The sequence below is a fragment of the Hemicordylus capensis genome, chromosome 3, assembly GCF_027244095.1.
Source record: "Hemicordylus capensis ecotype Gifberg chromosome 3, rHemCap1.1.pri, whole genome shotgun sequence".
In the NCBI taxonomy this organism is placed as follows: Eukaryota; Metazoa; Chordata; class Lepidosauria; order Squamata; family Cordylidae; genus Hemicordylus; species Hemicordylus capensis.
In genome coordinates, this window is record NC_069659.1 from 302906077 (window position 1) to 302921901 (window position 15825).

General features: G+C 44.0%; 1 protein-coding gene across 1 annotated transcript in view; it reads right to left on the minus strand.

Annotated features, from left to right (window-relative positions):
- The window catches only part of LOC128350291 (retinol-binding protein 2-like), a 57220-nt gene that overhangs the window by 17584 nt on the left and 23811 nt on the right, over positions 1-15825 (minus strand). Inside the window, exon 2 of the mRNA XM_053308361.1 lies at positions 6166-6294. Coding sequence (XP_053164336.1) covers positions 6166-6238 — 73 coding nt within the window. The 5' untranslated portion in view covers positions 6239-6294. The remainder of the gene's footprint in view (positions 1-6165; positions 6295-15825) is intronic.

The following is a 15825-nucleotide window of genomic DNA, read 5'->3' on the forward strand; positions in this document are numbered from 1 at the left end:
TTCCAAACACACAGGGGAGGGGGATGGAAGGGATGGCATAACGGGCACAGTGAGATAAATCTATACAAAGCAAGGGCTGCAGAAGTATTTGTATACGCACAAGGAGTCCCCAAGTACCGGGCAGCCTGGTTGTTCCCCAAGAAAGGTCACACCAGAAGTTTGGATGAAAAAATGGCCCCTTGAATTCTGGAGAGTTGCTGCTCTGTTTTTTGTTCCAACTTGTAGGGGAAGGGGAGCCCAGCCCCTTCCCTTCCCCTGGGGTGCATTCATGCAATATTGGTCGTACCTTATGTGAAGAACTGTCCTGGGTTACACCTAGACATTGGTTATATTAAGCTGGCAATAAAGCCAAGTGTCACAATAAAACCTTAGACAACTTCCCAAGGACTGCTCTCTCATGACAGTGATAGGCCATAGAACACGCAGGCAGATCGGAGGGCTGCTGCTGCCCAGCCTGGTTGCTAAATCCCTGCAAGCCCAGGGAAGTGTACCCGCAATATCTTTCCCAGTTTTGACAGCTGGTGGACAGCAGGATTCAAAGCACACCCCCTGGCAGTCTGGTTGCCACATGGCACATATGCATGTTTTTATCTGCCCACCATGGCCATGCGGCTTGATGGGCATCACTGAAAATGCCAACTCCCCTCATCTGGGATTCCCTGTGGTGGCCGCTCTACATATGCTAGAACACCAGTCTCCGCCCAGAAATTTTGAAAGTGTGTTAAGAGACATCCCTCATGTCACCCAATTCTGCCCACCTGGAAGCACCCAGATACACAGAGCAGCCAGGACTACTTGGGAGTCTGTAAGGGTTAAATAGAGAGGGGAAGGTGCAGAGTATTAGTTCTGTTGTTAAACAGCCCCCTAGAATGGCCTACCTCATGAGAGTGCAGTCCAATGGAGACCTGGAGCTCATGGAACCTCTGGTACTCCACAGTGGACTGGCCCTCTCATGAGAGAGCTAATCCCTGGCTGGCAAGCCAACATGGGGGAAGGAATGTATTGGGGCTTCCTGGACTCCTTGTTCCAGGTCGAGTCCAAGAGCATCCTTTGTCATGGTGGAACAAACCCAAGGATCCTTTGCCTGACCTCATGTACATAATCCCTCCTAGGAAGTCATCATGATCTCTTCCCAGAGTAGCAGAAAACCAGTGCTCCTCTGCATGTTTACAGCCCTAATAATGTACTGACATCTTGCCTGCAGTCTGGCAATGCAAGCGCTACGGAGCTTGCTGGGATATGGCTTCACCAGACCAGGAAGATGGAGTGGCTCCTCTGCCCAGAAACTGGAGCCTGCCAGACTGTGGTTGGATGATAGGCTGTGGGACAATTCCCGAGTTAAAGAATTAACCTCGGGTTTGTTTGTTTGTTTATTTATTTATTTAGCACATTTTTATACCACCCTAACCCAAGGTCTCAGGGTTCATCAACCCATGCTTTCATGCTATGTTGGTTCGTCAACAACAGTTTCACGCTATATCCGAAAGCAGCCTCTGTCTCAGTCTTATGACTATGATCTTGGTTTTGGCTTCTTGCCTGTGCTGCAAATGTCAGACATGCCTGTTTCCTCAGCTCGGGTCACTGAAGCCTTCCCAGCCACTAGAACCTGACCCTGCAAGGTGGTAGGTGCTGAGTGCCTGGCATTTGAGTCTGAATATTATTAAATAGTGAGCAGGGAGAACCACATGATTAGCCTCAGCTATATAAATACAGTATTTAGATGCATAGTGCAGTGATATTGGGTATTATAATGTCCCCCCCCACCCACTTGCTATGGACTGTGACCAGGTGGATACAGTAATCAAATAGAGGAGAATGGACATTGAGTGCCAGGCTGACCTAGGCAGGGTTCCAACCTTCCTGTGCTCGGAAAGGCACAGATACTCTGCCTCCCCTGCTGTGTATCTGTCACAGCTAGAAATCCCAGGCCACAGAAGGGTTTTTACCCTCGCCCATTGTCATGTCCTTCCCTCCACTGTATTGGAAGGCAAATACAGAAAGATCCCCAATTGCAGAGAGACTTTGTCCCTGTGACACGGGGAAAGTAGCAACCACAGAACATGTACACCTCTTTTGCCCCTTTGACAGAGACATTCGGGCCTTATATTTCTGCTACTTCGCAAATACCCTGGCCTCCCAAACCATGTCTACATCCAATTGCTGCTCTCAGATGAAGACCTGGCCTTCATGTTTAACACTGCCAAGTTCTGCGTAGCAGCGTGTAGGATCTGCCGGGTTGTGACTACCAGGCCATTCCCTTGCATCAGTTCTGCATAGTTTTCAACCGCTGACTTTTTTGATATTCCTATTAGATGCCTAATTTTATAAACCCCATTTTAGCCACCGCTTTTTGCATTTTATATATTTCACATTTTATATGCCCATAATTTTCTAAATACAGCTGTTTAATAATCTCATAGTTACCTTCTTTTCTAAGGATAGCAGCTTTATAGTATTACCATGTTGCTTTATACTATTAGAGTAGTAACTTTAAAGTAATATAGTTTTATGATTCCATAATTTGTTTTTATTATTTTGAATCATGCTCTACTGTATCTTATTTATTTATTTTATTTTAACATATTTCTATACCACTCAAAACTCACGTCACTGGGTGGTTTACAATAAGCAAGCAATGGTGGTCTTATGCTGGTCTTTGACTGTAATAAAAATGATTGATTGGTCTTATCATGGTAAAATGGTTCCTAAGCTACTAACTGTAATTGTAGGTTTGAGTGGAGCTTCTCAGGGAACAAAGGTGAACAAATGTAACAGTTAAGAACACATACAACCAAAACTTTCCTGGATCACATAATGGCCCGTTCAGTACCCTTGGCCCATCCATGATCAGTACCAGCAGCTACAGAGGAAGGCCACAAGAGAATAATATGGCAATATCACTGTTCTTAAGCTTCTGGCTGATGGTATTTACAGGAATCATGAGACTGAGGATGTGTTCATGGCCATTTTGATTAACAGCTGTAACTATTGATGAATTTGTCTAGACCAGACATTGATACCTCCTAGTGAAATGTAATAAGGAAGGAGCCAACCTAAAAATAATTCTTCTCTGCTTGATGTTTCGCATGCCAGAGATCTTCCCAAATATTTCTTATTCTGTTCTTGAATAAGACGAACATCATAATAGAAATGACTGCATGCCACCAGCTGCATTGAATGATTATATAAAAGGAAGATGTATGTCACCAAGAGAGTTTATGAGAAAATGACTCATGCCAGCCACATTGCTAGTTGCAAGGAACATTTTTGATCAGGTGACAAGGTGTTCTGTTATCTGTAGATGAAGTACTCAACACATTTCCTCATAAAACTAAAAATGGTTGGTCTAGTTAGCCATCCTTTAGCTTTTCCCTATATCAATAAATTGGGCCAGTTCAATCAATGATTGATGAAGCACTAGTGTCTAATGCTTCATGAAGCACTAATAAAGCACTAGTCTCACATGAGATGTGCCATTGCTGCTCCTGAGTTCTTAAGCACTGGCACATCTGTGACAACCCAGCACTTGAAAATATGTCCCTGAGAGCTGTGCAGCCCTCGGGGACATATTTTCAGGTGGCACAGAGTGATTATTGGGGAAAGGGAGATTTGCCCCTGTACAGGTGCAAGTGCTGCACTAGCAGGAACAGCACATCTCATATAGCACTGGTGCTTTATTTGTCAGAAAGTGAACTTATATGTCTGAGTTGGTCCACCACTGTGCAATTAGGCATGTACACAGGGATTTTTTTCTAGTCCTCCTGGTGCATCTTCCTCCTTTTTCTAATCATGTGGAGAGTGGCTCATCCAAACCATCTTCTCACAATCAGTCTAAACATCAGACATTTAGATTGTGTGTGAGATTGTGGTTGGAATGAACTCACCCAATACTATTAGAAGAAGGAATCTTAAAGGGGGAACAGGACATGTTTTTCCACATCCCTAATTGTGTGGTAGGCAACCCAACTCAGTTGAATTGGCACCATGTGTATAATAATAGTAAGTAACCCTGTGGGTTCATTAGAAACAAAAAAGCCACAATAGGGTAATACCTTTATTAGGAGCAACCAAAACCCACAAACTAGAGAGCAATGCTGGAGAACTCAAAAGTTTGCCTAATAAGGGTATCAACCTGGTAATGTATATGTCATTGATGATATAGAGACAGCAACTATTTCTGCATGTAGGGATAGAAAGAGCATATATATCCACCAGATATGCTACAATTAAAAAATATCAGCATATGCTATTTACATTGTACATGCATTTTGGCCCTGATCCAGAGAGAAGTGTGTACAGAAGGAACTTGTGTTTATACCCAGGTGCCTCTATGCAACAGAGTTGCCCAACTGATGGCTGCCACTGTCAGCTTTGGTAATGCTTGCCTTTTCTTTAGAGGTTTAAGGCAGGGGTTCCCAGCTTTTTACAACTGTACCCCTTCTACTGCAAACCTTCAGCTCAAGTACCCCTCACCACAGAGAATGTGTGTGTGTTTGTGTGTGCAGAGAGAGAGAGAATGGGTAGGCAGGATGACTCTGAGTACCTCCTCAGAGCACTTCAAGTACCCTAAGGGCACTATTACCCCCTGTTGGGAATCCCTAGTATAGGGAATCTGGATCTAGGTTCCATTTGGTGGGGGAAAGTGGAGAAGGGGGCCCTAGATCCATTCTCTGAATCTCCACCAGTAGGAGTTTGGTGCTGTCAAAGCTATCAGTATTGGCCATCAGTTCAATATGAACAACAACAACAGGCTCTAGATCCATAGGTCTAAAACTCCATAGGATTCTACAACCGAATTAACTCCATCGTTCAGCAATCTACCTGATCTTTAACATTTCTATCAGACTGGCAGCCTTAGACATTGGGTCACTGACTTGTAGCTGGACTTGCTGCACAAGCAAACAGTGGCTTAGAACAAGGTGTCCTGACTGCTGAGATACTGCAGGACACATTGACAGAATGGAACGAGGTAGCTGCAAATGTTTAAGGTCCCGGTGCCAGCATGCTGCTTACATAATGTTAATGTGATTTAAATGTTACCCTTCAATGTTTACTTAAGAAAAGGTTTATCTTTGTTAATCACAAGTTTTGAAAGCATTCTCTAGAAGTATGGTTACACATGTCCTCCCCTATACAGCAGTCACACCAGCACATTGTTGTGTTGGGGACCAGATGCATCAGGGGCATGAGCTATGTGTAGTGCTGAGGGTCAGCTTCCTGCTGTTGAAGCAGAGGTGACCAGGGTGGTGGGAAAGTTCCCTACATTGTCCAGAGACACTAGAGCCCTATTAATATGTTATGTTGAATACTTTTACAATGTGTGACATTGCACACAGGTACAGTTATTGAAATGATATGTTGATGACAGGTACAGCAGTACACAACCTATTTGTACCTTCATTTGAGGGTTCCTGTACCCAGGTTCATTTTTTAAATGAATGGGGGTAGAGCCATGCATACAAAAGCATGTACAAGTGTACAGACCTCTATACATGCACTATATATGGTGAGCCAGCCTAGAGTGCTGGACCAGGACTAGGAAGAACTGAGTTGGAATCCCCATTCAGCCATGAACCTCACTGGGTGACTCTGGGCCAGTCATGTATCTCTCAGCCTGACCTACCTCACAGGGTTGTTGTGAGGAGAAACATAACCATGTACACAGCTCTGAACTCCTTGAAGGAAAAGTGAGATGTAAATGTATAAGTAAAATAAAATAAAATAAAATGTCTGAATTATCCTGCTTCTAGTTTGCTGCATTGCCAATGCCAAACAGGAATTGGGAATTGAGCCACAGAGAGCTTCCCATTAACCTTACCAGACAACCCTGGAGCAAGTCTTCTGATCCATTTGCAGGTTTCATAAGTGCTGCTCACCTTTGCTGCTCTAGAATTCCTGCTTACTTGTTCAGCTATCTTTCAGGTTTCTCCAGATATATTATAAAAATACAAGGACTTGAATTTGTCTGACACATTTTTATACACAGGGGAAATGCAAGAGAAAGACAAGGATTGCCAAGCAAGAGAAAGGCTAGGCTAGGGCTGCAACAAACTTACCAGGAACCCTATTGTATCCACTGAGCTTACCTATATGTACCGCTGTTAAAACTGGTCAGCAAGCCTGTAATATTTTAAAGGCGTTACTTGAAACTGAAGTAATATTTACCTAATGCAATCATGTAACCTTCAAAGTTTTCATTCGATTCCATTTCCCATGTTCCATTGTAATCAGCAGGCATTGCAGCTAGCAGTTTAAATCCAAGGACAGATCAGATGTGGAACTTGGAAGGAGGATCTGCAAAAAGAATGTGCCATAATGTTGTCCTTTTTATATTCCTTTGGGTAAAGTTTATGGCTTCTAAGATAATAAAGTCTAAGGGTCAGTGAGATAACCTAAGTCAAACTTTACCTTCATTACCAGGGTTCAAGAGGACAAAACACAGACAGGAAATAGATTTCTGAAGCTGGGAGTCAGAAAGAAAATGATTTTGCAATGACCTTTCTAAAATATAAAAAGAAAGATTCCAGAAGAAAGAATGTACATTTTAGTGGTGAGCTGTTTTGTGAGAGCCCGCCTCTGAAATGTATGCTGCATAAGTTAAGCAAATCTGAGATTGTTGGATTCATTTTTAAATTCAAAATTTCTGCAAACAAGTAAAAGTCCTATTTGAATTCTGTGCACAGTCTGGGTGCAGAAGGATTAAAAATGTATTTTCTAATTAAAATGTTTATTATAGTTGATATCCCATACAGATAAACTCACCAAGAAACAGAGGCCATCTTTGGACCTAATGCGGAACCACGAGTCCAATGGACCTGCAGTTCCATGCCCCCCTCCCCACTGCTCTCCCATCCACATTTAGACATACTGGAGAGTGTCCTCTCTGCAGTCAGTGAGACTGCAGAGAGGTGGGAGAGCTGGCTATGCAGCTTCCTTCTTTTATGAAGGACAGCCTGCACAGCCAATAGCAGCTGGAGCATGGGAGGAGCTTCCTCAACTGTGGTTGGGGAAAAGGCTAATTGCGCGCGATGTCACATGCAAAGGGACATGGTCTGGGCTGCTGAGAGCTCGACCGAGCCCTCAGCTTGTCATTTCAAGCAGTGTCGGCAGCCCAATTGGTCGTTTCCCCCTTTCTCTCCCTCCAGAGAAGGAGAGAAAGGGAAAAACATCCTATTGGGCAGTCGGCACTGCCTGAAATAAGAGAGTTTGCCCAGGCTCTCGGTGGTCCATGCATAGGAGGAGGTTGTTTGCTCTGGACTCCTCTGGAGCCCGAGCCATACCCCCGTGCACATGGCATCACGCTCACGGGCGAATGTGGAGGGGGCTGCCGAGTGGGGCTGGACCCAGGCTGCCGCTTAGCGGGCTCCATGCCTGGAAGCCAGACAATGTCTCTTTCACAGTTAGAGGCTGACTGTGATGATGGAGCAGCCAAATCTTTACCTGGTTGTTGGGCATCAGATCAAACCAGTGGTAAATGTTTAGTTTAAGTAGCATTGTGCTGCTGACTGCCTTAACCCACATGCTATTCAGCTTAGGAAAAAGAAGGATGGAGGACCTGGTGAGGTTAGAGAGAAAAATATGCCAGAGTGTATTCAAATGCATGGATTTAGCACATGAAATACCATAAAGCTTGCTGATGATACTGCTTCAGAGTCCAGGTGGGAAGTAACATGTTTGAATGCTCTCCCAGATTTGAATGTTTCCCAGATGTGGAAAACTAACATGTGAGAGAAAATTTCAGCCTAACCATCTCCCTTATTTTTATTTCTGGGTTGTTAAATGCCAGATCAACCAAACTTGGCATATGCAAATTGCAAGGATTTTGTGGATATTTTGCAAAGTCATTATATATCTTAAGTATCTACAGTCATTACACACACACACACACACACACACACACACACACACACACACATCACTGGGGGCAGAGCCATATCCCTCTGAAAATTTGTTCAAGGTCACACTTCTCCTAAAATATGTGCTCATTCTTTTTGCCATTCAAAAAGATATATTCTACCTATAGCAGCTATACAAAGGCTCATTATGAAGCTCAGGATCTCATTCAAAATTACAGATTGCTGAAGTGCCAAAATGAGCAGAAATATAACACTAGCTGATGGGCAAACCTTAGGAAATGTCCATAGACTGCAATATTTCTGAGTCAATTATCTCCTGTGTGCAAGTACTGATAATGCTACCACCTTAAACATTTCTAAAGTCATATGGCTGCTACAGCACCCCCAAGAGATGGCTAGCCAGCCTTTGTCTGACAGCCTTTAGCAAAAGAGAGCCCAACTGCACGAGGCAGATTGCTCTACTGTCAAAAAGCTCTTACAGATAGGAAATTCCTCCTAATGCCTAGCCTAAATTGCCATCCCTGTAATTTCAACCCATGGATTCTAGTTCTGCCCTCAGGAGCAAAAGCGAACAAGTTTGATCTTTCCTCTGTTTGACAGCCCTCAGATATTTGAAGATGGAAATCAGATCTCCCCTTTGTCTTCTCTTCTTCAGGCTAAACATACGCAGCTCCTTCAACCATTCCTCATAGGATTTAGTTTCTGGATCTCTCATCATCTTTACTGCTCTTCTGTGAGCTCATTCCAGTTTTTCAATGTCTTTCTTACAATGTGGTGCCCAGTACTAGACCCAGGGGCTTACATACCTCACTCTCAGCCAAGTGGGATGTGAGCTTGCTGACTGCATGTTACCCACTACTCTGTCCGTGCTTCTAGTGAAGGCATGGGAAGCTCCTTGCCAACAACGCTCTGCACCATCACTGCTGCACCCGACTCCCAAGAGAAGTCTGACCATGGCATAAGAGAATGGAATGTTTACTTCTCACGATCTGGTCTGGATGTTATGCAGCCTAAGATTGTATTAGCTTTTTTAGCAGCAGCATACACTATTTGCTCATGTTCCATGTTGCTCATGTTCTATGTTTTGTCCACTAAGACACTTTTCAAATGAACTGCTGCCAAGCGAGGTCATCCTCATACTACTTGTACATTTGATTTGTCTGAATGGCTTTCATCAGACCCAGTTTTGTGAAACTGTGGTCCAGATTGATTTGATATAGCTTGAGGAAAGTTTTTCTGCACATATTTAAACAACTTTGGGGGTTCCTGCTGCATGTTGTTCTTCTCTACTGGCCTTTGCTTCATATAAATCTTTAACTCATTTGCTTATTGTGTACTCTCAGGCTAAACTTTTAAGAGTCACCCCATGTAGCTTGAATAAACTTGTGGCTAGCTCTAGTGTGGGGATTTGAGGTTTATTGCCAAAGACTCAGGGGAAAAAATTGACATAAATGAATTTCATTTATGTGAATACAATTGAAGCCTCCAAAATCTCTGGCAACTTAATGTGTCTGTGTTAAGGTCTTGGTGTTGCTATGCACAGACAGTTCTATATTCAGGAGAGCAGCAGCCAAGTGGCATGATAACATTGCATGTTCAGGTGCTTCCTTGGCACAGTCATTGTTATAATAACACTGCTCCAACACTATTCTGGAAGTATTTGCTTTGTCAGTAACTGGAAGGTTGGGTAGCTTCCTTTCAGATTGTGATAGGGCTGAGGTCAGCTTCAGATTTCATTAAAGAAGCGATTTCTTGCTATCACAGGTCTCCAGATGTAATGCTATTTTCTTCCTGCTGGCAGCTGCAAACATACCGAAGAAGAGTGGGGGGAAAGCTTTATCATATAAGATGTAGACACTTGTCAGAAGGTCTCTGGAGACAAATTGTAAAATACTCAAAGCAGTATGGATAGCTTCATTCCTGGCATTTCGAAATAAGGTAAAAGGGAGGAAAAACTAGCCGGACAACTTTTGATTTCATTTATACTGCAATAAGCTAGACTTAATCACCTGACATAAAGTGTTTCAATGATTTATACCCCTCCATTGTCTTCAGGTAGAAATTGGCCCTTATAACAAATATTAGTTGCCAGATACATGGGGAGCTTTAAAAGTCAGAGCTGATAGACTCTTAAGTTGAAGAGCCCTTTCTGTCTGAGGGCTGAACTAGATGTGATGCAGGGCCATGCAGGGCCAGCCCTTCTGTGATGAGGTGGTTGTCTCAGGTGGTAGATGTGGGAGGCAACAGGTACAATTGCTCTGCTACCATGGGGCTACAACCATGGCACTATCTCACCTGCTTGTCTGCTCAAGAGTGGGAAGAGGTTATTTCCCACTTCCTTCACAGAAGACTCTCTTCTCCACTCCATCAGGATGTGCTCTATGCAGGCACCACTTAGCCACTGCTGCAATGGCTCATCCTCCATCTCTCCTCTCCTCCTTCTTTTGAAAGAAGGAGATAATATTGATGGTTTAGAGCTTCTCCCCACACTCTTCTCCACCTACTCTTCCAGAAGGAAGAGTAGACAGATGCAGAAGAGCCAGCGGTGTCATTAGTAAGAGCCATGGGTGGGTGGCCCACACATAGTACATACCTCAGTAGGTGGAGATGAGATGAAAGAAGGCACACTTCAGTGGGTGGAATGGAAGAGAAAGGCAGGGAAATACTCACTGGGAGCGGAGAGGAGAAATGTGCTTTGGTGGGGCAAGGAGGCATTTGATGCTTTGCCTCAGGTGCCTTCCCCAAAGACCTTGAGCTGCCCCATTCACATTTCTGCCCCATTCAGGATAAAACCAGAGTATGGCTTGAAAGAGGTACACAGGTGAGAAAAGCTGAACCCTTCCCCACCTGACATCCCTATGGCCCATTGCCTCAAGCACATTTCTCTCAACCTAGCTCAATTCTGATATTGGAGATGGGCTAGGTAAAATGGATTTGGGGTGATGGTCCACTGTGAAGTAAACAAAAAAATCTAGCTTCTCTCACCTCATGAACCTTCTGTTGTTTAAGTTAGGTTCCACCTTCACTTTATACATGAATAGAATGGACATGTAAACAACCAACATGGCTTCTGCTTTCTAATTAGTTTGGCCCTGAGACGTCCATTTGATACATGCAACTCACAATCATAAATACAGAGACAGTGTTCCATGTGGAAAGCTGTGCAGATTGAGTGCACCACTTCCAGAATGTTCTGCACAAACATGCGACCCACTTCTGGTCTCTCCTCAGATAGAATTCTTTGAACAACTAATGTCTGAAGAGGCCCATAGATGTTATCTTAGGGCTGTGTCAAATTGCCAACCATTTTCTTTTTCAGGATGGAAGTAGTGTTTTCAGAAGGAGTCAAAATATATCTTGAAATTGCCTAATGCTGTCTTTTTAGTGATTATTCACAACCATTGGCTGACATAACACACAGCATGCCATCCATCAAAGAGGAATGTGAGCACAGCTTGAGAGCCAGCCAAGACCAGAGACAGGGGAGTTTCTGTGCACACTTAGTTGTGCATAATTGCTGCTGTGCTGCTACTGCCATTGGAAATAATGGGCGCAGCAGCATAGCAGTTATTTTGCACAGCTGAGGATGCTCAGAGCCTCCCCCACTTCCACTGCCAGAGAGGACAGGCTCTTGACTGGCTCTCACACTGCCCATGCACATCCAATGTTCCCTCTAACAGGGATTCCCAGATGTTGTTGACTACAACTCCCAGAACCGCTGGCTGCAATGTCTTTTGCTTGGGGATTCTGGGAGTTGTAGTCAATAACATCTGGGAATCCCTGTTAGCATTCCCACTGTGCACATCCCTCTTCGGAGGATGGTGCACTGCATGGTATGTCAGCCATTGTTCCCTTGTTTCCTGCTGCTCAGCTCAATTTCCAACTCCTCCCTGATTTCTCTTTCTTTAGAGTGATCCTAGCCAGTCAGGGATTATGTAACATAAGAACAGTCCTGCTGGATCAGGCCCAAGGCCCATCTAGACCAGCATCCTGTTTCACACAGGCAGGAGCCTCTGTCCTGCTGTTACTCCCCTGCAACTAGTATTCAGAGGCATCCTGTCTCTGAGGCTGGAGGTGGCCTGTAGCCCTCAGACTAGTAGCCATTAATAGACCTCTCCTCCATGAAGTTATCCAAACACCTCTTAAAGTGATCTAAACTAGTAGCTAACACCACATCTTGTGGCAGAGAATTCCACAAGTTGATTATGTGTTGTGTGAAAAAATACTTTCGTTTGTTGGTCCTAAATTTCCTGGCAATCAATCTCATGGGATGACCCCTGGTTCTAGTGTTATGGGAGAGGGAGAAGAATTTCTCTCTATCCACTTTCTCCACACCATGCCTGATTTTATAGACCTCTATCATGTCTCCCCTCAGTAGTCTTTTTTCTAAACTAAATAGCCCCCGGTGTTGTAGCCTTGCCTCATAAGAAAGGTGCTCTAGGCCCCTGATCATCTTTTGAAGAGCTATTTTGTTTGTCTTCTGATTTTTATGAGTTATAGTGGTGTCTAAATTTTAATGCCCAAGTTGAGCAGTCTAATGTAATTTAGGCCACAATGTAATTTGGTGGGACATGATGTCTAAGCCAGTGGTTCACAACTGTTGCCATTGCAGGGACAGGTCATCCACATGGGACTACAGGAGACAAAAGGAGCGGGATGGGGAATACCCCTGTCAATCTATTGACATCCCCAGGAATCTTAGTTGCTTCTCTCTTTTTGGAACCATAACCCATGGTTTGCACTTTCTTAAATGCAGTGATGATAAATCTCAACAATTCTGAACAGTAGGCTGATTCATCATCATCAATTTTAGTACAGCCATTGGCCAGCAGAAATAGAAATAACAAATATATCCAGTACAACAATACTAAAACACAATAAAACAAAATACAGTTTGTTTGGGCTACGGCTCACTCCAGTTCAATTAAATGAACATTTGAAGCTGTTCCATAGTACCAAGGCAGTTTTATTTTATTTTTTTACATTTTATATCCCACTCTTCCTCCAAGGAGCCCAGAGCAGTGTACTACATACTTAGGTTTCTCCTCACAACAACCCTGTGAAGTAGGTTATGCTGAGAGAAGTGAATGGCCCAGAGTCACCCAGCTAGTATCATGGCTGAATGGGGATTTGAACTCGGGTCTCCCCGGTCCTAGTCCAGCACTCTAACCACTACACCACGCTGGCTCATTGATTATTCTCTTCACTCTTTCAACTTGTTCATGTGGGGCTTCAGGGGCAAAACAGTGAGGTGGGTGGCAGTGCCCCAAGGGTGGTGCACCCAGATTACAAATAGGGCAAAGGGCTGATTTCTTAGCAATTTTTGAGGTTTACACATCTTTAAGATTTTTCCCCATAGGGAATAATGGAAGTTTCAGCAGCCCCATAACTCCACCTGGGGGGCACTGGGATGGCCCGAAGCGAGTGGTGGTGTAGTGCACAGAGGGTGCCAACCAACCTACTGGATTGCTAACCAATTGGGGTACTGGGCTTTGTTGTTTCTGAGGTGTTGAGTTTAGATTCTCTGGTAGTAAATGAGATTTTTAATGAAAAACCATGAATCCACTCTCATATGCTACTAGAGAATCTACTCTCAGAACACCTCTAGAACTAAACCCTATATTTCATGGGTTGGCAACCCATGTGGGTGGGTGGCACCCAATGTGCACTACACCGCCACTTGCTCTGGGCCATGACAGTGCCCCTCAAGTGGAGTTATGGGACTGCAGAAACCTCTATTATACCTTACAAGGAAAATCTGAAAGACATGTAACTTCATTAATTCTTTAAAAATCAGCCCTTTGCCAAATTCCTCTGAAAAAATTATGGTAGCTTCCTTGCACCAACTGGGCACTACCACCAACCACACTCCACTCTGGGCCACCCTTTCCCCCCACCCCGCGTGAAGCTATATATTTCCTGAAACCAACATCATACCCTATGGAGAAAATCTGAAAGACACACAAACTTCAAAAATTAACCAAAAATCAGCAGTTTGCCCAATTCCTTTGCAAATTTTGTGGTAGCTTCCACTCATTGGGCACTATAACCCCCACCCACTCTTTTGACCATATGACTCACTTTTAAATCTGAATTAATTCGGATTCAGATTAATTCAGATATAAAACAAAACTGGAGTGATTTGGAAGGCTTAATTTTGGACAAAATACAAAATGGGATTGATTCAGATTTGGTACAAATCGAAACAGAAAAAATACAAAATGCACAACCCTAGTAGCTGCACCATCATTTTGTATAAGGGCATTCTAATATTAGGTGTTTTATTTTCAATCCCCTTCCTAATGATCCCTAGCACGGAATTGGCCTTTTTCACAGTTGCCGCACATTGAGTCAACACGTTCAACGAGCTGTCCACCATGACCTCAAGATCCCTCTCTTGGTCAGTCACCGACAGCTCAGTTCCCATCTGCGTGTACTCAAAGTTGGGGTTTTTCATCCCAATGTGCATCATGTTACACTTGCCAACAATGAACCACATTTGCCACTTTGTTTCCCACTCACCTAGTTTGGAGAGATCCCTTTGGAGCTCCTCACAATCTGTTTTGGATTTAACTACCCAAAAGAGTTTGGTATCATCTGCAAATTTGCCCCCCTTGCTGCTTACCCCTACTTCTAGATTATTTATGAATAAATCAAAAGCACCAGTCCCAGTACAGATCCCTGGGGGACCCCACTTCTTACTTCCCTCCATTGTTAAAACTCTCCATTTATACCTACTCTCTGTTTCCTGTCCTTCAATCAGTTAACAATCCACACATGTGCTTGTCCCCTTATCCCACAACTGCTAAGTTTTCTCAAGAGTCTTTGATGAGGAACTTGGTTGAAAGCTTTTTCGAAGTCCGGGTATACTATGTCAACCTTTATCCACACACACCCATTATTACTGCCATGCCTCTCCTTGATGCTGCCCTGATTTCCTGCTGCAACTCACAGTCACTGTCAGCGTTTTGACCCAGAGGGTAATAGCACGTCCCCAGTAGCAAATTTCCTTTCAGGCCTTGTATTGTCACACCCTGAGTTTCTGTGGAGGACTCCAGTCCTCTTAGATTTTCTACCTTGTTAGATTCTATCCCTTCTTTAACATACAGTGTTACTCCACCTCCAAGGTGCCCCTCCCTGTCCTTTCTATAGAGTTTATATCCAGGGATAACAGTGTCCCACTGGTTCTCACTGTTCTACCATGTTTCTGTTATGACCAATATATCTATTTCTGTGTTACCAACCAAGCACCCTAGCTCACCCATCTTGGCTCGGAGGCTTCTGGCATTGGCATATAAGCACCTATACACTGAATCTCTTACCTGGTGGATGCTATCTTTCTTTTGGCTCTTTGACCAGCTAGCACAGCCTTCTGTCTGCTCTTTATATGGTTCTGCTCTGTCCCCTTCTGTTTGATCTGAATCCTTTACACCCTCACACTTTAAAGGGTGGCATTTGCCAAACCAGATACTGCCCAGGTCCTGAGAGCTATTCCACAGGCATCATTTTAAAAGCTGCTCTGCAGCCTTTTTGATTTTAAGCGCCAGCAGTCTGTTTCCATCTTGGTTCAAGTGCAGCCCATCCCTTTTGTACAGGCCTTGCTTTCCCCAAAATGTATCCCAGTGCCTAACAAATCTAAACCCCTCCTCCTGGCACCAACGTCTCATGCACACATTGAAACCCCTCAGCTATGCCTGTTTCACTGTACCAGCGTATGGAACAGCTAGCATTTCTGAGAATGCTACCTTGGGGGTCCTGGACTTTAATATGCTACCTATTAGCCTAAATTTGGCTTCCAGGACCTTCAGACTACATTTCCTCACATTGTTGGTGCTGACGTGCACTATGACAGCTGTCTCATCCCCAGCACTGCCTAACAGCCTATCTAGATGCTGCGTGATGTGCACAACATTCGCACCAGGCAGGCAAGTCACCGTGCGGTCAACACACAGTTCACAAACCCATCTTT